Source organism: Mytilus trossulus, chromosome 3, assembly GCF_036588685.1.
Source record: "Mytilus trossulus isolate FHL-02 chromosome 3, PNRI_Mtr1.1.1.hap1, whole genome shotgun sequence".
NCBI classification, from domain to species: domain Eukaryota; kingdom Metazoa; phylum Mollusca; class Bivalvia; order Mytilida; family Mytilidae; genus Mytilus; species Mytilus trossulus.
The window spans coordinates 15,872,918-15,895,192 of NC_086375.1; the positions used below are offsets into that span (position 1 = coordinate 15,872,918).

Genomic DNA, 22,275 nt, shown 5'->3' on the forward strand with positions numbered 1-22,275 from the left:
TACAGGTGACATAATTGTAGCAGTTTCTAACGAAGGATCCTTAAGGAATTTCAAATCTTGTCTCAAAGTCACATACAAAGGACAGTTACAACATGATGCAAGCCTTAAATTTAACTTCGACGGATCAATGATGCAGTTTGGAACAAAATCATCTTTAATGTATAACAGCAAAAACGTATCCTTCGATGTTAATTTTGATGCTACCAAGGATATTGAAGGGAAAATTACTTTGAAATCGCCATTTACCGAGGATATGATTGTGGCCTTCTCACACGAAAAGACGATGAACAATTTCAAAACCTGTCTCAAAGTTACTTACAGTGGAGAACTGCAGCATGATGCCAGTCTTACCTTTAATATGGATGGAACATTGGTTAAGTTTACAACTAAATCAGTTTTTACCTACAACAACAAAATGGCCTCTACTGCCGTCAGTTTTGATACAACAAACATTCTTGAAGGCAGAATAACAGTCACAACACCATGGACAAATGAAATCATTGTAGCTTTTTCAAATGAGGGATCTATACAAAATTTCAAAACCTGTCTTAAAATTACATACAGTGGTTCTTTGAAGCACGATGCCAGTGTTTCATTCAGTTTGGATGGATCAGTCAGAAAGTTCTTTACACTGGCTTCAGTGAAGTACAATGACAAAATAGCTTCCGCTGAGGTAACTCTTGATTCTAGAAAAGACAGTGTTGGAAAGATCACCTTGAAAACACCAATGTATGATGACGTTATCATTGAGATCGCCCGCAACGGTAACTGGAAAAACTGTTTGTCCTTTGTTCAAATCACCTACAATGGCGCTTTGCAACATAACGCAAGAGTAAGCTTCAAGTTGATCAAGAAACCAACAAGTATCCAGGCAAATACTGAGGCAAGTTACAATGGCAAAACAGTATCCGGAGACATTTCTATTGAGACATCATCTGGAATTGATGGAACCATGACTGTTAAATCACCATGGAGCGAGGACATTACCACAATTGTTAAATACAACGGAGAGCCAAAAGATTTCACTGCCCAACTTCAGCTGAATCACAAAGGCTCTCGTCAATATGTAGTAAATATAAGACATACAACAACTGGTGAAATGAAGAAACTTTCAACTGCTATCTCTGCGTCCTACAACGGCAAAGAAATATCGTTTGATGGTTCATATGACTTAAAAGACAACAAGAACGCTCAAATGACTTTCAAATCACCATTCACCAAAGATGCATTTGTGAAAATATCTTTAGAAGGAACAGTTCAAAGATTTAGCTCAAATGTAGAACTATCATATGGCGAGAAGACCCATGTTATGACTTCAAAATTCAATATGATCATGACTGATTCCAAATTAGGTTCTGCAGTTGAAATATCAGTCGACAACCAGAAAGGATCTATTGACCTCCTTGTTGAGTACTCGGATGAATACAAAGTTAAAGTATCTGCCAGTTCTCCACTTACTGACGACATTGAACTAATGTCTTCTGCAAAAATAAACCGTAACAATCTAATTGGTTCATTACTGATTAAACTCGCAGGAAAAACCATCCACGACAGCAGTTTCAGCCTGACAAGAAGAATGGGAGAAAACCAATTTGTCGCGAATTTAAATGCTGTATACAACTCTAAAAATGTCAATGGGGGATTTTCAATTGTTACATACAATGGAATTGACGCCAAAATGACACTAGAGACTCCAGTTGCAGGATACGAGAAGATTGCAGCCAATTTCTTATACGAAACTGACAGGGATACAATTACGGCACAAGTCAATGGAAACGTTGGATCTAACAATGTAGAATTTAATGCAGTTTTTGATAAGACTTCACCATTCAATGGAAAAATTAATATCAAAACTCCAGTCAGTGGATTAACCGAAATGTCAATGAACGTAGTTTTCAACAATAATCCTTCAAACTTTCGTCTCACATCTGATTTCGCTATTGAAGGTCAAAACATGTATGACCTTAGTTTTGAGCATATCTCCTCAACAAGAAATATACAAGGAAGTCTAGAACTGAAAACAACAATTTTAGAAGACATTGACATCAAGTATGACATCTCTGGAAGTTTAACAAAGTCTTCATCTTCGTTCAGTGCCTCCGTTGGAAGTAACAACCAAATTTCATTGAACACTTTGACCAACATTCAAGGCAGGCAAATGGGAGAAGTAAAATCAACCTTAAATATCAACATTGCTGGTTTCACAAAATCAGCTGAATTAGAATTAAAAAGTGGAAGAAGCTTCAGCGATTTCACTTCTAAAATAAGTGGAAAAATTGATAACGATGAAATCTCTGTAGAAACCATATTTAAAAGTCAACCATCTTATGAGGCATCGGTTAAGGTAGAAACACCTTTCAAATCAGCTAAATCAATGTCAGCTACGATCAAGAATGTTCGTAAATCAAATTTTGTCAGCACATCAGCTGTTGTTGCACTTTCCCCTGAAAAGGTTTACGAAATAAGTCTTAATTATCTCAACCAGAACTTCAGAAAGATGGATATCAAAGCCGAAGTAAAAACTCCAGTGAAAGGACACGAGTTGATGAGATGGGTATACAGGCACGGGACTGACCAGGTTCTATCTGTATTTTCGAACTACGAATGCTCAATTGGAATTCAAATTACTGGTGATATTAAACTGTCACCAAGATCGATCAACATGGATGTCAGGACTCCGTTTCAAGCAATTCGATCATTGTCTCTTAAGGGAAACTTAGAAAGACAAAATATGATCTATAGTTTAGACACTTCTTTTGAGATAAATAAGAAATCAGTTAAACTATCTGGTTTAGTAGACTTAGAAAGCAGACCAATGACAACTAGAATCGAGCTGAAGACTCCATTTAAGGGACTTGAATCTTCCGAGATCAATTTGTCATGTACAGGAGACATCAAAGATTTGCGCGCCACAGTCGAAATTGTAACTCCTTTGATTAAACCAATCAATTCCGAAGTACATATCCGTTACGATTCTCTTTTGGACATGGAAACCACTGCAATTCTTACCACAGGGTTTAAGTCCTTCGAACGATTGAGTGTTTCATTGGTCAACAAGAAATACAGAAATGAATACCAAACACATGTTGAAACCTCGTGGAATAGAGAAAAGACCATTTCATTTGATGCTTCATGTGATGTTTCGGAGATATCTAGTGGAAAGCATATCAAGACATCCATGTCAATTTCTACACCTTTCGAAGCCCTTAAAACTATAACTGTCAATATGGGACATAAATATTCCACTGGTAACTACATGCAATCAGTCTTCTTGGAATACAACGGGAAACCTCTACTAGATATTGACACATCTTATTCAAATATTGAGCATCACACAGTATCCATAGTAACAAGACACCCTAGACCTATGAACTTCAGAATCGGAGGTAACATGGAAGCCGAAAAGATAAACAGCGATATCAGCTTAAACTGGAATACAGACAAAACAGACAGCAATATGAACATGGAAGTCTTTTATAGTCATAGCAATAATAAGTGTAACTTAGCAGTTAGATTTGTACATCCGTCTAAAACCATCGGATTTAGAGGAGAATTAAAACGTTCAACAAGTCATAACTTAATTTCGCTTGATGTAAACATAGATGAAGCCAATGTATTTGGATATACCTATGATTGTAAACACGGCAATGATGACAGAGATACAAGTATGAAATTCCGTTTCCCAAACAGATCTATCATGTTTACAAACGCAATTCAGAACCGTCTTGGATCTAAAATGGTAACTGGTGCCTTCTTCTGGGATGCTGATGGTGACCAGACAAAGAAAGTATCTGTAAAAGGGGATATAACTCCAAGTGAAAATGGTGTAGATGCAAATGTTGTTCTAGAAATGCCAAGTATTGGACAGGTAATGCAATATTTTAAGTAACTTTCTTGTAACTTAGTCAATGACAAATTGAATTGTTCAATTTCTGTAATCGTATTTTCCTTACCGCCCCTGATGATCAAGTTGAAAGAAACATTGTATTAAGAATCTTATTCTTATCGATGAATGTTAAAATAAACAACGTTTTTTCTGGTTATTAAAAAAAACCTATTCTATTTAATCTATACTGTATGGATAAGTCTCATAACTTTTTTTTAAACATTAACCGATATTCATTTACTTTTTTTTTATAAATAGGATGTAAAGCTTGATTCCAAAGTGAAATTCAACAAGGGATCTGTTCTGTTTGATGGTAAAACTGCATTCCAGTATTCTAAAGATTCAAGGAAGACACTAATTCTTTCCTCACGACTGGAAGATCTTTCATCTGGTACTGACACCAACTACAGCTTTAACCTAGGAATCAAACATCCGTATACTACTGTTGACGTTGAGGTTACTTCACTCCTAGAATCATCAGTTTACAAAAAGATGGCTTCTGTCGATGTTAAATACCAAACAGCAAACAAAATGGCAAAGAACTTTGGAATAATGGGAGAAATCGATAACTTGAAGAAGAGCATCAAGATGGATGTAAGTTATTATTTTACTAACATGTTTGGGGATGAATCATCAGCAAAAAAGCGTTATTTATAATGCCATATAACACCCGAATAATGCCATATAACACCCGAATAATCAGTAGAGCTTGTAGTATGTAGAATAGAGAATTACTTGAATTAAGAAAGATGAAAAGAGGTCAACAAAAGGGCGGAACTCGAAGAATAATAAACAGAGAAAACATTTTAATGTCCATGCAAGATTACAATTTTAGAGAATAAATATAACAAAATACATTAAATAATAAAAGAAGTAGCTAAAAATCCTGTCAACTAGCTATGTTTTGTTAAGAGAAAAATTTGAAATGTGTAAGCAAATATAATATAGAAAAGATATGTTTTATCATAATGTATACATGTATTTAAAAACACATATATGTTCATTTACAGCTGACCACGCCTATTAAATCAATCAATATCCAAGGAAATGTGCAAACTACAGCTCCATACAAAGTGTCAATTAAGAACCTGTATGATAATGCCAAACCAGTCAGTGCAGATATTGTTTTTGACCCATCAGATGTCAGTATTGATTTCAACATGAACTATGATATTGGTAAGAATGAAAAGCTGACCCAATTATTATTAATATTTAAACTAATATGTAAATTTTCTATCAACTAATGTTTCAACTAAGTATGTTTTTAATTACAAAGATTTCTCCTCTTTTAGGCAAAGTATGTTTTAATAGTAAAGGTTGCAGCTTCTATAGGCAAAGTACTTTTCAAAGCAAATGTTGCAACTTTCTCAGACAAAATATGTTTTTGAGCTGAAGTTGCTTCTGCCTCAGGCAAAGTTGCCCTTCGATGATATTGCCTGCTATGTTTATGGTTAATTGTTTTTGTCTAAACAGAAAAGCCTTCTATGTTTTTTATTACACAAACTTGGATAAAAGTTTTTTCGAAGACAGTTATTACAAAGCACGTTGTCTGTTCTATTTATCCGGTATACTACATCTGCAAATCTCAGACTTTTATACGACGATTAAAGATAACGATCTGTGTACTTATTATAGAAATAGGTCATGATAAAAATATGTAGCATTCGGATTGAGCTCAATATAAGAAAGGTATACTTCTTAAATATCGAAGTAACAAAAACTATAAGCATGTACAACATTTTAGTATTTTACCCTGATATTGTTTCAGACAATCCACAAAACATTCTTCATGTGAATGCTAAAATGTCAGACGAAAGTGGAATCACAGCCGAAGTTTTCAGAGATGTGGACAGTAAGAGAGTTTCCGATACGCTCATCAACCTGAAACTGAAGACTTCCAAGATACTCCATACACGTGTACATTGGAACCCAGATCTTTTGAAAACCGTAAAGGTTTGTTGTACATTAAAAATTATGGGAAAACATTCATCAGTGTTAAACATGAAATTCCTTAATTACAAATTAAGCAAAACATTTATCTTTTTTACATCAGTAACTTGTTAAGGTGGAAATAATAAGATAAACTAATCAAACAAAATAACAACTTCATTAATATTACAATTATGAATAGAAATTATATAGAAACAAATTGAATTTAAAAAAAAAGTCTTTTGGTTTTTGCATTATTTTTCTTTTAAATAATACGTCCGTTGTTTAAGCTAATCATAATGTCTTCTTTTGTAGTCTGTTGGTTTGAACAAGATTCATAAATATGGCAATGGCATTAACAAAGCACTTCAAACATCATGGATTGCTGTAGAACAGGAGGTCCAATCAAAACACAGATTGATCATATCTGCTATCAAAGAAGACATGAAACCATACATCAATTTTATGTCAGCTAGAGTTACCGAACTTCAAAAAATGAGACGCAATAATGATTACTACTTAAATGATATCGTAGGACATTTCCAAACAACACAAACTGTTATCAGGTAGTTAAAACCAAATCATTATCTTTAATTTTGTTTCGTTAATTTTCACTATTATTGGAATTCAAAGTTTTGTTACTTCTTTAAATATAATACAAAATAAAGATGTTACTATAACAATAAGTAAAAAATATGCACAGTAATACCGAAAGTTAAATCTTAAACAGTTATGTGTAAAACATGTAGAGAAGTCTAAAAACTAATAGAAGGAGTGTCAACAAATGGTGAAATATCAAAACGAGCTTAAGAAGTTAAATACTTTTAATTAAACACTTTTAATTTCTATGAAAATGTTTGACTATAATTCTGACAATTACCTTTATTATTTTAGACATCAGATGAAATCACTTGAGAATGAAATCAACAGACTAACAAAAGATATGGACTGGACACTATATAATTTGTATCTTGCTGAAATTACTGAATTAGTAAAGGTATATTTATTTCTGTGATTTTGTTTTAAGTTTTGCACTCATATTGTTTTATAGCGTTTCTATTTGTATATGATTGCTATTCCTTGTCTTAAACATTTTACAACAATAACAACTATGAATTATAACATTTTACTACAATAACAATAATGAATTGTAACATTTCACTAAAATAACAACTATGAATTGTAACAGTTTATAACAATAACAACTAAACAACTTTGAATTTGAATATTTCACTAGAATAACTACGATTTGTAACATTACACTACAATAACAACCATGAATTGCATCAACAAACTTTATAATATTTTTTCTTCTTTAAGAAGAATAACACATTAATATTTTATTTACATTACAGTTAATGGAAGACATGTCATTACAGTACTACTCTGAAGTTTTAGATTTTACACAGTCACAGACAACACAGCTGTCAAACACCATTGAAGGAGTATATACAAAATATGGAAAACAAGTAACAGGTATACATCAATATCAATGATTAATTGATACTCAGGATATAAATATCAGATACTACTCAGTAAATAGAAACAATGAATTAAACCTAATATAAAGTACAAAAGTATGTAAAAGGAAAACATTAATACTGAAGTCCAATTTAAAAGCTTTTTATTTTGCCATTTAAATTAGGGACTTTCCTTTTAAAAAATTTCTCGGAGTTCGGTATTTTTGTTATTTTACTTTTTTACGATTTGATGTATTTTCAAGTTTAAACTATTTCTTATCTATCTTTCAGATTCAGTTGCATCTATTTCAAGCAATAAAATTTTGGAATCAGTTCGTTCAAGATTACCAACAATTCCAATGAAACAAATGGCTGACAGATACAACACAGTTATCTACAATGCAAGAGAATCAATCAATACTGGGCTAATAAAAACACTTCCAACCCCAGTATATCATATGGTGAGTTATACATTTGAAATATACTCCCAACCCCCAGTATATAATATTGTGAGTTCTACATTGGAAATCCATCTTTAACTTGTAGACATCTTCAAACTATATCATTAAAATGCTAAAAAAATTATCAGCAAAGCAAAATTTGATTATAACTTAAATGAAACCTATTTTTTGTTGAATTCTATCATTTTTTTTATAAGTTGGTTATCTTTTATTGTGTTGAAAGTTAATTCGATAAACTAAGTGTTAATTGGATGTTTCTTCTGTTCTTTTCAGGCTTCATCAGCATATAAATACTGGGAGATTGAAGAAAACATCAGATCTGTTTTTATCAAATTCGTCAATTTTATTAAAAAAGACATTGGAGACGAATTCAGTAATATCAAAGACTTAATTACTGATGTTAAGAAAACAAAAGTCACAGTATATGACCCAAAGAAAGGTCACTTTGAAATGGACATTTATCTTCCACTAGAAATGAAATCTTTAACAGAAGTTAAAAGGATAGCCAATCCAATTGAGAATCTCAGATCTTACATTCCACAATCAAATCCACTCCCATCCTTGGGCGATATTTGGTCTCATGCAGTTATTCCATCGTTTGGTGGTGAGTAAAATAAAGAGATCGACGTACCGTTTGAATGCAAACCAAACATTTTGTTTTATAAAACTCCCAATTTACTAAGAGTTCTAAATGACTAACCCTTATGCTACTTTTGTAATACTATGCACTGCATACATATGAGTTTAATATGTTTGAATTTAAACTTCATTTTTCATGTATATTGCATTCTTTATTCAGATTCATTTAAGTCAATTTGAGGCTGCGATCATTGCATTGGTATCATATTCAATTATATGATATTTTAAAGTTCAAATATATGATAAAAAATAATTATGAAAATTTCATGCATACGAGAGACGAAAGATATCAGATGAACAATTAAATTCATAAGTCGATAATTATCTTACAACGTCATTACAAATAACAACAACACCGGAACAAAACAATCACAACATTTAACTTAAAGCAACAAATAAGAATAGGCAAGTTTGCGCACATGATCAAATTCGTATACTACTAATTAGTTATAATAGTTATAAATATGTTCCATACCTTCATTTACAAAAATGTATACCAAATTAATTGAATATATTTCAGCTCATGCTTACATCAAGGGAGATCATTTCACCACCTTTGATGGCCAAGAATTCGATTTCAATGGAAGATGCAGCTATGTCCTTGCACGTGACTTTGGCAAAGACAAGTTCAGTATCATTCTTAATTACATGGGACGAAAGAGTAAAAAATTGGTTGTCATGACCCCCACACAAAATGTTCAAGTTGCTCCAAATGGAAAGGTAAGAATTATTCGGATCTTATGTAATTAAGTTTCTTAAAGTTGAAGGGATGCATTTAAATTATCAAACTTAGAAAATAAATGAATTTTGTAAAACTTTGCCATACAAGATATGTTCTTTTCTGCATGTAATGAATTCATTGTATTGCTAATTCATGATGAGTGCTTTCCGTGTAAAATTTAGAATTTGATGTTCGATAACAAATATTTTTATCAAATTAATTAAACGATTTTCTTTCTTTTTAATGTTTTCTGCTTTCTTAAAAACAGCGTATGAGTATTTTCTTCGCAATCCTTATTATGTATGTTTTATATTATTTTCAGGTCCGTGTTGATGGAGTAGAGAGCAAACTTCCATATGCATCAAACGAGATAAAAATTTCACAAGTAGGAGACAACATTTACGTCGATGGAAATGGTTTTGGTGTTGTCAACAATATCAAATCCGCGTCATATGACATTGAACTCAGCCATTGGTTCCATGGAAGAACAGGTGGTCTGCTTGGTGTCCATGACAACGAGAGATTTGACGACATGATGATGTCTAACAAACAAATCACATCTGATGCCAACGCTCTGGCCACTTCATGGCAAGTCCAAGAAAAATGCCGTTAACTATAGAACGTTTACCGAAAGAGATTCAATTTTGTTTTTGTTGATTATTTGTTAATTGTTAATTTTTGGTTCTTATTTATTTCTTTTTTTATTTCTTTTTGTGTATAGAAATTCGATTATAATAAATTAAGAGCAGCATTTCTTTTGTTTGTTTCACTCATCAATGAACCATTAAGAAAGTAACGTTTATTGCAGCAATTTAAACTAGACTACTTAAAAGTTTAAATAAGGATGACAAACCGAGATATGCAACAAAAGCACTATTAAAAAACGAACGGTAATATATCATGTCTGACTTCGTCTAGATACTTTCCAGAAGAAAGTTTATATACAGCTTAAAATGTCTTTTTGTTTTTGCTGTCTATGGGTTGATGGTACATTGACGTATACCAGACATTTCCTTTAACTCAATACGTTTCATACAGTATTTAAAACGTATGGGCTGTATGCTTTTAACATGATTTGGTCTAGAATTAACTGATTGTAATAACTCTGTGTACCTTTTGATATTCAGATAATGACGTAAAAAAAGATGAGATGCTTAGGGCTCAAAATTATGTTAAACCCCGACGCATGTTAACTTGACTGTCCAACGACAGAAACCTCATCAGCCGTTCAATTTTTTCATAACTTTTTTGTGATAGAAAAACAAAAGTTATGGGGTAACCATTCATTACACAACATCAGTGCATATATTTAAAGCAAAGGAGAGCTTTTGTGTTGCTGTTCTACATCTCAAAGTCAAAGTGAGGTCTTCAACACGGTGTTAACAAATATCTCATCTAATTGAAAGTATAAGACGCCCCCAAACACGTTGTGATTTGTTTTAACATATGAACATAATAGCGATGACCGACCTCTTAGTAAACACATACTCTTTAATACATTCACAACTTGGCGAAACGATTTACATGAACCACTGTTGGTAGAGTTTGTGTATCCGATGACATCATTCTACCAGTAGTTATGTATGGTTCTTCAATCTCGTGGCAACGAACATGCGGTAAAAAGATTATTAGACTAACTGTCGAGATGTGCATATGGTGTAGTAATACTAATATTGCTATATAAATGAGAGACGGGAAGATACCACAAAAGTATTTATATTCAAACTCATGTCAAAGAAAAACTTACAAAGTCAAGGTGAAAAACGGGTGTTGATTTCTGAATAACGAGACAACTGTCCATCAGAGTTCAAATGACCAATATACTAGTAAAAGAAATTTTAGGTCACGCGATTTCTTATTTATCTTTTAGTAATTTAAAATACATTTTGTAAGCATCGATTTCTCATAATCTGTCTAACTTATAATGTGTTGTCTCTTTTTCGTGGTTTTCCTTCATGAGCATGATCTTATTCATTTCATTTTTTAAGTAATTTGATAAACGTCACTCAAATGAACGCGATCGAGAGTTTGAATATATTTGATAAATAACCAAAAACACAACATTGACGATAAAAACATGTTTTGGGAATGACTGATGTCATCATTACGATAAATAATAACGGAAGGTTTGAAAAACATTTGAAGTAAGAAAATGGGATTTGATAACGAAATCATAATGTTTCAGTTCTAATCTTTATATCATTCTTACTGTACTTGCATGTCTTTGATTTTCAAATACAAACGGCAATATTCTAGAAGGTATAATCTGAACAACCTTGTACAAACTAGTGTTATACAATAATTAACACACATATAATACAATGATAGTGAGCAGAAAACATTGCATTAAATGCCTGCTAACTTTGTTGACGGAGATTTATCAGATTTTGGGAAGGAAACCAATGTTACGAATTACTATGCAGCAATATGAATTCGTCCCAATGATAATAGTCCCATGCTGAATATTATTGATTTAACTAATTAACTTGACAACAGTTGCTATTTAATTTCTATGTAAAGCCCGAAAAAAAATTGGAAAGAGAGATTACAATGTTTTACAAAACAAAATACATTTTTGTTCAAAATTTGTAGCTATTCATAGACTTTCAGGCTATAAAATTTACCCTTACGTTTTAAATGTACACTTAAATGCGTTTCTACTACGAGTTTTTTTTACATGTCATGGATATTCATATTGAGCATACGAAAAAGTTACAATAAAAGAGGGGCAAAAGATACCAGAGAAACATTCAAACATATAAATCGAAAATAACTGTATGTAATATATGTTAACTGTTCTACTAGTGTAACAATCACAGTATAGTAAGTTTATCAATTGACTATTTATTCTTCTTAAGCGAGCTAAATTAAAAATTACAGTTTATAGTCTACATAGAAAATGTTTATGTACGTTTGTGCTCATATGAAACTTGTTAAGCCAACCACATTCGTGACTTTTAAATCATAAAATTGAGAATAGTTGGAAATGGGGAATATTTCAAAAAGACAACAACCCGAGCAAAAAGCCGACAACAGCCGAAGGCCACCCATGGGACTTAATCGCAGCGAGAAGATCCCGCACACGGAGGTGGTCCTCAGCTGGCCCCTAAATGAAATTGTGTACTAGTTTAGTGCAAAGGGACGTCACTTTAACCTCCAAAACATATAAATGAGATCTCGAGCCTCCCCCTTTGCATCTAGCCAATGTAGAATAAAGAAACACATAGCAATACGCACATTAAAACTCAGTTTAATAATAGGCCAAGTCCGATGTACGATTAGGTAACATAGGAAACTAAGCAAAATGGCAATGATACATAAATGACAAAGGACTTAAGTATACTAGCAGTAACTTAAAACCAAGGTCAATATCTCAATTAAACAGATCATAAATGACCTGACAACAGTATTATAACTATATCCTTTAGGAATAAGACTATGTTAAGTTTGGGTCAGCTTTAGGGATAAATGCCAACATTTTAGTGCTTGGTAAAGAATATTACCATAAAGTCATTGAATGTGAAATACCTGAACTTATGAAGTATTTCGTTCAGTGACTATGAGCTCTCTTCGACTGGTACTATTTATGCATAATATGAGATAGTTGTTAGTTGTGTGTGCCGGTTTGCTGTTGATCTGATGAGCCAGGCGTATATTACAAAAGTGTTCTGTTCTTCTATTTTTTGTCACCCCACTTACTGTCCAAAGTAAAGGCGAGGACCGGTTACGCTCCAAAAGCTGCTTCATCTTACTCTAAAACCGTTGCATTTGTACAAATTGACAATTCAAAACCGATATTTCAGACTGGTGAATAGTGATTTATTTACTAGTTGTAAAATCTTTGCTCGTTGTTGACGGTGATCAATGGTTGTTAACTTGGAAGTTATTTGGTCTCTCGTGGGATCATACCCTATCTTTTAGTATTATTATAAACTTGCTTTGAATAACTCCGAGTAATACTCTTGGGTCAGTATTCTGTGTTTCATGACTTTTTTAAGTACTAGTAGTTTTTGTTTTGTTCATGTCGATCTGAATAGTCTAACAGACTTGCTTCTACATCACCATACCTGTTTTGAAGGATAAAAAATGCTCTCAAAATTTGGTTACTCCTATGAAGTCAGAAGCTTGCCATTTAATGGGTTTTTTTTGTAACTTGCTGACTGCAATATGATTTTTGTTTTCACATCTTGTCATGCCAGGACCTTTTATTGTTTTCTACACGATGCTGTTTCAGTTTAACTAGTTGTTGAGGTCGCATACATGGAATGAGTTGTCTCTATCGACAGTCTAAGTAGTCTCAATGAAAATTGCGAGTCGCTCGCTGTATAGACTATCCGATTTTTGTTCGGATCGAGTTATCTCGTATCTGAGTGTGGCTTGTTTTTGTTATAGTGTTGGCAAAGAGTACTACCAGGGCATTTCATAGTTTCAAATGCAAAATACGTATTGTTTTCTAAAATAGCCTTTTTCATGAAAAATTATAACTTTATAGTCATTTAATGCGCACGTACACATATGTCCCTATTAATATGGAACAATGATATTATTGTTTCTCTCTTGATACATGTAAAAGGAGCATAACATAGTATACGACAAGACATTTAGCAAGCGTTTTACTTGACAGGCAACAAAACTGTCTAATTCGACCGTCCTGCGAATTTCTCATACTGAGTAGATTTAAATGAATTGTTATATGTAAAAACAATCAAAAAGCAAATGCATATGCACGTTCACCGCCTTCACAAAAATTAAAAGCTTAATATTTTAGATGACCGATATACTTTATACGTTGAATATATGCCTTATGTTATAACGTTTCCGTCTGTCTTTTATGACTACTTGACAGATTTTCGGTAAAGTTAATTTCTCCCTTGTTAGACAGGCGCGTAGCTAAAAAGAAACGATGTGGAAGCAACTACTGCTAATATTTTGTGACCCTTTTATGCAGGAAAATGTTTGTTTGTTTTCGGTTTTCGGTCATAGGACAGTTGAAAGAGGAGCTACATATAGATAGGACTTATAAACAATTTATGAATGTAGAACTATTCATAAAGCTTCGGAATAGAGTAAATCATGGTTACTACACATTTTTCAGATACAGAATTTACTCATAATTGTCCAAAATCTGCTCTTCGGGTCTAGACAGTGACGAGCTTCTCTATTTATTTGTCAATATTCACACTGAAATCCCGATGAATATGCAGTAATGCAAGCGATGATAACCTGTCATTGTTCATTGTTGATCGTACATTTGATTTCAACAGACGCAGTACATTGATAGATCTCCACGGTAGCACTCGCGATATGTTATAAACCAGGGTACGTGTTCGCAATCGAGCGACCTCCCAATCGAATCTGTCAAAATTACATACCAGGTCAGTTTCGTATGTCTCAGACAATGTTGAGATTTTTTCGTTTGTTATATTTCCCACAACACGAGGAAGCAGATACGGCACAAAGAAGCGATTTTCTGATAATACCAGAAGCGACTCAACTCTCCAGTTCCATTATCATATGGTCTATAAACGCAAATTATAAAGATACTTTCCAATACTGTTTTGGCGTGTTTGCAGGAAGAGTTGCTCTGGTAGTCCGTCGAACACATCGCCGTGGCACAATTTCAACGATAACGAAGGGTTCTGATAAATCTAATGCCGATTGGTACGTCTCATTCCAAACATATAAACCGTACTCTGTAAAGTGTGCTTCGAAACTACATGTATTAGACTGAGTATAACACATACAAATCTTGTAAAAGATACAAGTTACTGTCCGATTTTGTCATGCATTATCTCCAATTAAACTTCTATTTTGAAAACAAATGCCGTTATTTAATGACATTTCATCAATTAAAAAAGTGACAACATATGTGTTTCCTTTTAAGTTTGATTTATAAATTTTTAATTTTGCAATAATATTTTTTAGATGCCGAAACGATGTGCACGCAACTGCGTATTAGCGTACAGGGAGCTACGCGCCTTGGTAGGATGCCGATATTAGGGATGTGCGTACCTTGCAAACACATTTCACTTGATCTCGCCCTTATTTCATGGGTCAGTGAACAAGTTAAAGTTTACGTGGTCAGTTATTTTTTCGGTTAATATAAGTGATAGGTCTACTAAAATTCTTAAAAATTCCTAAATGATCCGTTTATAAATTTTGAAATCATTTAGAAACTAAGGTTTCAACTCCCTCAGGCAAAGTTGACTTTAGATTAATTTGGTTATTCATTTTGGGTATTTTTTGTCATAAATGTTTCAAATGTTTGGCTTTCAGCTTTCCTTGTGAAGGTAAATCCAGAAAAGCACTTCGATCGGACGCATGAAATTAGTGCACTATATTTGGCATATTGAATATCTGTAGTGTGTTTATGTCTAAGTGGCTGGTGTAATCTGACCTTTATCCTCAGTTTCATGGTTCAGTGGTTACAAATTAGTTTTTGTGTTTTGGTCTGTTTTTCAAGTAATAAAATTGAGAATGGAAATGGGGAATTAACAAAGAGACAACAACCCGACCATAGAAAAAACAACAGCAGAAGGTCACCAACAGGTCTTCAATGTAACGAGAGTTTCCCGCACCCGGAGGCGTCCTTCTGCTGGCTCATAAACAAATATATACTAGTTCAGTGATAATGAACGCCATACTAATTTCCAAATTGTACACAAGAAACTAAAATTAAAATAATACAAGACTAACAAAGACCAGAGGCTCCTGACTTGGGACGGGCGCAAAAATGCGGCGGGGTGAAACATGTTTATGAGATCTCAACCCTCCCTCTATACCTCTAGCCAATGTAGAAAACTAAACGCATAACAATACGTACATTTAAAATTCATTTCAATAGAAGTCCGAGTCTGATGTCAGAAGATGTAACTAAAGAAAATAAACAAAATGACAATTATACATAAATAACATATTGTATTGTACATATAACATATGTATTCAATGTGTCAACTATATTTGGTGTATGGAAATATCATTGTATGATGTATTATGTCAGTGTTGCATACGTCATTTGACATTGACATCATATTCACGTTCATTACTCAATGTAAAGTTTTTTGTGTGTCTTTATTTGTTTTTCTTGATATATACATATGCAATAGGTTAACTATCTTTTGGTGTGCGTAATGTTTATAAGGTGTACATGTCTGTCTGGCAGGGTTCATTTACCTTGACGTCTTTTTTTTTTATCATATTAAATATATGTGATACTTGTAGTAAAACTTTAAATTGAATACTTTCAACTTTATATTAATGTTCTGTAAAGCAGGCAAGACATTTCACAATATGCACTCTTCAAATCAATTTGATATACAAATAGGAAGATATGGTGCTTTTTCTCATGCTATTATTAATAACATGTACATTTTCAATATTAGTATGGAAATTGAAATTGGGTTTTGATTCAGCGTTGATTCAAAGATGAAATATTTGTTATGATAGTATGATATCTGTCTGTATTTATTCGTTGAAATATGAAATATCCATGTACAATTTGACATATCTAATAAGACTTTATTTACAAAATATAACACATTGAGTAAAAGAAGAGCAGCTTGTAAAAAAAATTATTTAATAAGTGGGACACTAAACATAAATGATATTGCATGGTAGATTTTGACTTCAAAATAACAAATAATAACTTATTGCAATACAAACAAAACATAACTTTAGAATTACAATGTTTACAGAAGCTCCCATTGCGCCTATGTTAATTCTTATGTACCTGAAAATTTGTACTAAGGCAAACTGGGATGAATTTTATATAATTATTTTGACAGCTAAGGCGAAAAGAGAATAAGCCTACAATTGCCAACGTGAAAACTCTCCTCCTTTGGGATATGCATTTGTAATAAGATTATGGGGTTAGCTTTAGTAAGACTAGTCAACTAGTTCAGTCATTTTTTAAAGTTTTTAACGATAGGTATATTGTTACCGTGCTTCAGGTTTATGCTCTTATAATATACTAGATTATGGAGTGTGTGTCCGTGCGAGAACTTCTCTAGTTCTTTACTTTAGGAATATTTATCAAAAAGAAGAATTTCAATACCCAGCCCCATTCTAATATTTAGTCAGCGGTCAGTCGCTTCCCTGATATACCCTATTTTTTTCAGGGTAATTAATACAAATAGCGTTTGACATTTTTAGGGAGCTACCATTTGATTTTTATGGGGGGGGGGGGGGGCTAGGATGAAAAATGTCGTCCTGCTTTTTTTTTTAGTTGTAATCTCTGTCCTGCCTTTTTATTATTTACTCTATTCGGTCCTGCCTTTTTTTTTACTAGTCTATCCTGACTTTTTTTTACACAAGTTGTCATCCTGCCTTTTTTTTTTACCAAGTAGCTCATCCTGCCTTTTATTTTACTCAAAACTCCTGTCCTGCCTATTTTTTTCAAATTTCATCCTAGCCCCCCCCCCCCCCCCCCCCCCCCATAAAAATCAAATGGTAGCTCCATTAGCCGAACATATTTTTCACTTTTACATAACTTCATTTATTGTATGCTGGTTCAAATTCTGGACGCCAGTCTTTGCTCCTTTATAATATACATTTGTATTTCACAAACAGAAAACAAATATGAAGCTTAGAAATGGTAATTTATTTATATGGTGCACTTTCAGTCGGCTTCACATAGTTGATAGACGAAATATTTAATTTAAATTTCAACTAAAGCTATTTTAAAACTGAAGTAACGATTTGTTAATTGCATGTCATTTAGTTCAGCGACATTTATTTCATACTTATAATATACAGATAAGGGGATGTGGTTTAACTGCAAATGAGTATGATGAGACAGCATCAACTACGTTGAAATGAAGTAGATGTTAGCAATATTGCAGGCAATAAATAGTACGGCTTTTAACAACGAGACAAAAAAAACCAACACTAGTCGCTTACAGAAGACCTCGAAATGTAAAATGTGAAAAAATTCAATTGAGAAAATGCATAACCTAATTCATGATAGTATATTTTGCTTATTCATACTCGTGTGCAAATATAACATAAGTTTAATCATTTATTTGAGAGAAAAAAAATGAAAAATTACTGAATTTTAACCTTTACGGAGATGCAACGGTTTCTGTATTTCTATTTCCAATATGATTTCAACTTCAAGGAGATGGTATTGCTGAGTTATGAGCTGGGTTTATTCATCTATATTTAGCATCAACTCAATTAACGTCCATCATGTCCATATAGACCCTTTACATTTTTTTACATACAGGTTCATAAAATTATTTTGGTAATTTTTGGCCATGTATGCACCATCTGTATCTCGCTTGAATTGTTAAAGGGACCAGCCTTTTTTTTTTTGAAGTCTGACTGTTTCGGATTAAACAGAAGCTAGGGATTTGAATTTCACTAAACGGATACATATACCACAGATCTGATCATGAAATATTCATAACCAAATTATAGAGAATAAACTGATGAAACAATATGTTCTTCGAGTGTTCGACATTCATTTTTGTAATTTAACTCAAAAGGATCTAGTCGATAAAATTATTCTCTATTTCTCTGTGCGATGATTCACATTAAAAAATCTAAAATGAACACCCATTTTTTGTCATTCGTAAGAAGAGAAACGAAAAGAAACATAAGAGGAGACACATTCTACTGGCATACTTTCATTACACAAAACAAGCTGCGGTTATTACGGCCTCTAAAATCTGGACCTATTTTTAATCTTTTGATTCGGTTAATGATGTAACATATACCATTTAGTAATAATATATTAAGTTGTTTTGCAAGTGAAGAATACAAGGAGTATAGATACTAAAATTATTTTCGATAATACTTCCTTTCATACTGTTTTGTATTTGCTATGCTTTTGAAATTGATGTGGTTCTACAAAAATTTTAACAAAAGGAATCTCGTGACCTTCAATTTAAAACAAAATGATATTTGCCTACACCAAAAGACGCAATAAATTAAAAACTAAATACAAATAGAGGTCGACAAGCATTCAATACGCAATCCCATCTACGAAATGTATATAACTTCATAAGGTAAATAGTCCCGTTCATGTCGAGACGAGTTAGGACAAATCTAAGCCAGTCTTCTGAATTTATCCTTAAACATTAAATGCAAGAAACAAATGTTCTTACATGTACATTTAATACACAAAAAAACTACTGCTCACATCGTTCATGTATTCAGACATAATAGGACAATGATGGGTTAAAATAAGTACATCGGACTACTAACACAAAGGTTCCTGGTTCGATTCCCGTTTGGGATGAAAATTTCAGGAACTCAGTTTTCGGCTCTCCCTTGACACCATTTGCGATTATGGTCTTGAGGAAACGATGATAGTCCGTCGGACGGGGACGATAAATGGCTGACCCGTGTTAAGAGAGAGCCACATCTCTTGCACGTTAAAGACACCCTTGTAGATTTCGAAAAAGAGTAGGCTAATGCCGCTACAAGGCAGCACTCGCACCCGCAAAGTGGAGAGGGATTAATATAAGTTGGAAAACTTGTTTCCCAATCCACTATAGATAAATATGTTTAAACTAAAATATCGCGACATTACTCGCCTCCTTTTGTATATTCAGTAATTGTAATATCAAAGTGTTACTTATAGAAAAATAAAAGTTATTGAACATGGGAAATCACATGATTATAACTGACCTTTCATTACCCTTTTAGAGAAATTATTTACGATTCCAGTGGCAGGCAGTATATTTCACGAACAACTTTGGGTTGTATATTACATTTTTTAAATAAATTTTATAAAGTTATTTCTAATTGGATTTTAAATGCGTATTGCGTAATACTTTACAATTTTATCTTGCAATTCAAAAGAACTTTTTATAATTTATAATTGCACGAATTCAACAGCATCTCAAACAAATATTAGTTAACTTTACATTTATGAATCTCATTGGTACATTAAGATGCAAATTTGTATGGAAAAATTTTAATCAGTCAATATAGCATTATCAAAATATACACCAAGTCACAGCCGTTGTGAATGCCGTTCGCGTAGAAAAAAACTACTTTAAAAATCAACATGAAATAAATAACACCAAAAAAGACGACGTCAAATTGTTATTACTTATTTGCAACGTCGAAACGTTGATTTTTTTAAAATCTGGCATCATGGAAGCACTGACTTAATTTTTTTAATTTTCATTCGAAATGGGGATGTTAAATTAATAGAAGACACAATGATTTCTATTTCTATCATAGATATTCTTTTCCAGTGACAACCTCTTTTTTCTGACATTCAACACAGGTCTTTTACTTTTTTAGGACCCACTGAGAAATAGATTTATTGTATATTGAATTTCAGACGTCCTTAATATTGCATGAAATACTTGCCACTGAACGTTGAGAAGAGAACAATTTATCAATTAACAGATTTTAAAGATATTTCGTGCATGTCAATTACAGTGTGTACTTATCATAGTAAATGAAAATGAATTATTATTGATTCAGATTCACTTGTAGACAATAGAAATTCATTTTAGAGAATTTCTTCCCTCGTTTTTACTATGTTTTTTTATTCGTATTCTCTAAAATTTTGACCAATAAGTGGTCAACGAAAGAATAATAAACATGATTAAAAAATAAGCAAAATGAATATCGATAATAAATTTTATGTAAAAAATATATCCTCGCCTTCCGAAACAAGGATTGAAATCATGATAATTTTTATCTGACACGTTTGATACTTTACAACAAGAAGTAGTTACTAGAATCATAGAGCAGCTGCTCGGAGATTTCATTTATTTTTATTAATTTGTACACGCTTTGTTTTTATTTTCATTTCATTGGGTACCGTTGTTTTGCCGTTTATATAAAGATTTGAGAGGGTTTTTTTTCAGTATAATTCAATTACCCATTAAAAAAACGAGAATAAATATTTTAGTATTTTATAGGTGGTTAAGAATCGTTTATGAATTTCACTTGACAAAGATAAAACAAAGTCGCCTTTCACAAGAGTCGCCTTCAAAGCTAGTATAGACGTTGGTATATTATTTTCAATTTATTTTAAGACAAGATAAAAAAAAATATATTCCAAGGTTGAAAGTTGTATTTTCAAATAATGTTTTATTAAAAACATCGTTTATGACAATGAATCTTAGTGCAATAATTTCCGTAAAATTACTTATACATCGCTTTTCATAATTACGGCTACATTGACGCGGGAAAAACTATGGACGGCGGGAAAGCGCAGTTCTACAGAGAGGCACAAGTTTTGCATTGTCACAGCTAAGAAACGTCAAGATGCTTTTGGCGCGACAAAGCCAGAAAAATCTCGGCAGCAAGAGGGTTAAAAGACCCAATAAATTCAAAAGTATCATTTATCAACGTAAGAAGCACAATCATCCTATTAAATGTATGTATGCGCTTCATACTAAAAATGTGCGCACGGTCAACGCTTTTACAACCCTATAAAGACCCAATAAATTCAAAAGTATCATTTATCAACTTAAGAAGCACAATCATCCTATTAAATGTATAGATGCGCTTCATACTAAAAATGTGTGCACGGTCAACGCTTTTACAACCCTATAAAGTTACAAAAAGAAGCATTTAATACTTATAATTACATTTTTAGCTACATGAATGATCATGAAAACACGAATTTTCTAATTTTTGTACATTATTCACCTGTGCACTTTATTGTAGGACCACGTGTTATCATGAATGAAAAGTTTTATTCAGTGATGCAATTACCTACGGAATAACACGTGATGTGCAGTTAGCCAATCAAAATAAAGTATTATATAGACAATAACTGTTTAGTGTCTTTAAATATCAGCTGTATTTGTACGAGGCATAGGAAACAAGGTGTATGCGAGCTTTTAGCGAGCTACTACACCTGTTTCGAGCCGAGTACAAATACAGCTGATATTTAAAGACACTAAACAGTTATTGTCTTTATCCTGCAATTAATTCTGTAAATTGTTTGTGTTTTGAAAAACACAAAAACTTACATATTTAGCATTTATTTTCGATTTGTAATCCCTTGAGGCCCGCGTAGTAATATCAAAATCACACATTACGCTGAGGAAGGATTCGCAAAAAAAGAATCTCGAATGGTCAATAATAATACATCGCTCAAGGTGAATAAATATCTATTTTAACATAACAACTAATTTCAACAGTAAAAATTAAAAACAAAACATTGTCCAATTTGAAACAGAAGTGTGCGAGTTGTCCTACGCT

General features: G+C 32.7%; 1 protein-coding gene across 1 annotated transcript; it reads left to right on the plus strand.

Annotated features, from left to right (window-relative positions):
* The first annotated feature begins 252 nt into the window (after positions 1 to 252).
* LOC134710245 (uncharacterized) lies at positions 253 to 9,767 on the plus strand. Its single transcript, XM_063570520.1, has 11 exons — positions 253 to 3,868; positions 4,145 to 4,480; positions 4,897 to 5,062; positions 5,655 to 5,839; positions 6,131 to 6,381; positions 6,710 to 6,812; positions 7,171 to 7,291; positions 7,567 to 7,736; positions 8,010 to 8,340; positions 8,896 to 9,095; positions 9,419 to 9,767. Exons 1-11 carry the CDS (start codon positions 254 to 256, stop codon positions 9,707 to 9,709), a joined length of 5,769 nt encoding a protein of 1,922 aa, XP_063426590.1. The 5' UTR covers position 253; the 3' UTR covers positions 9,710 to 9,767.
* The last annotated feature ends 12,508 nt before the right edge of the window (positions 9,768 to 22,275 follow it).

What these genes read in the sequence shown, in the direction of transcription:
- LOC134710245 (XM_063570520.1), top strand. Translation starts at nt 254, where the DNA reads ATGATTGTGGCCTTCTCACACGAAAAGACGATGAACAATTTCAAAACC. An exon ending in ATATGGAAAACAAGTAACAG is followed by an intron (nt 7,292 to 7,566) that starts GTATACATCAAT and finishes TCTATCTTTCAG; the next exon opens with ATTCAGTTGCATCTATTTCA. An exon ending in AGTTATTCCATCGTTTGGTG is followed by an intron (nt 8,341 to 8,895) that starts GTGAGTAAAATA and finishes AATATATTTCAG; the next exon opens with CTCATGCTTACATCAAGGGA.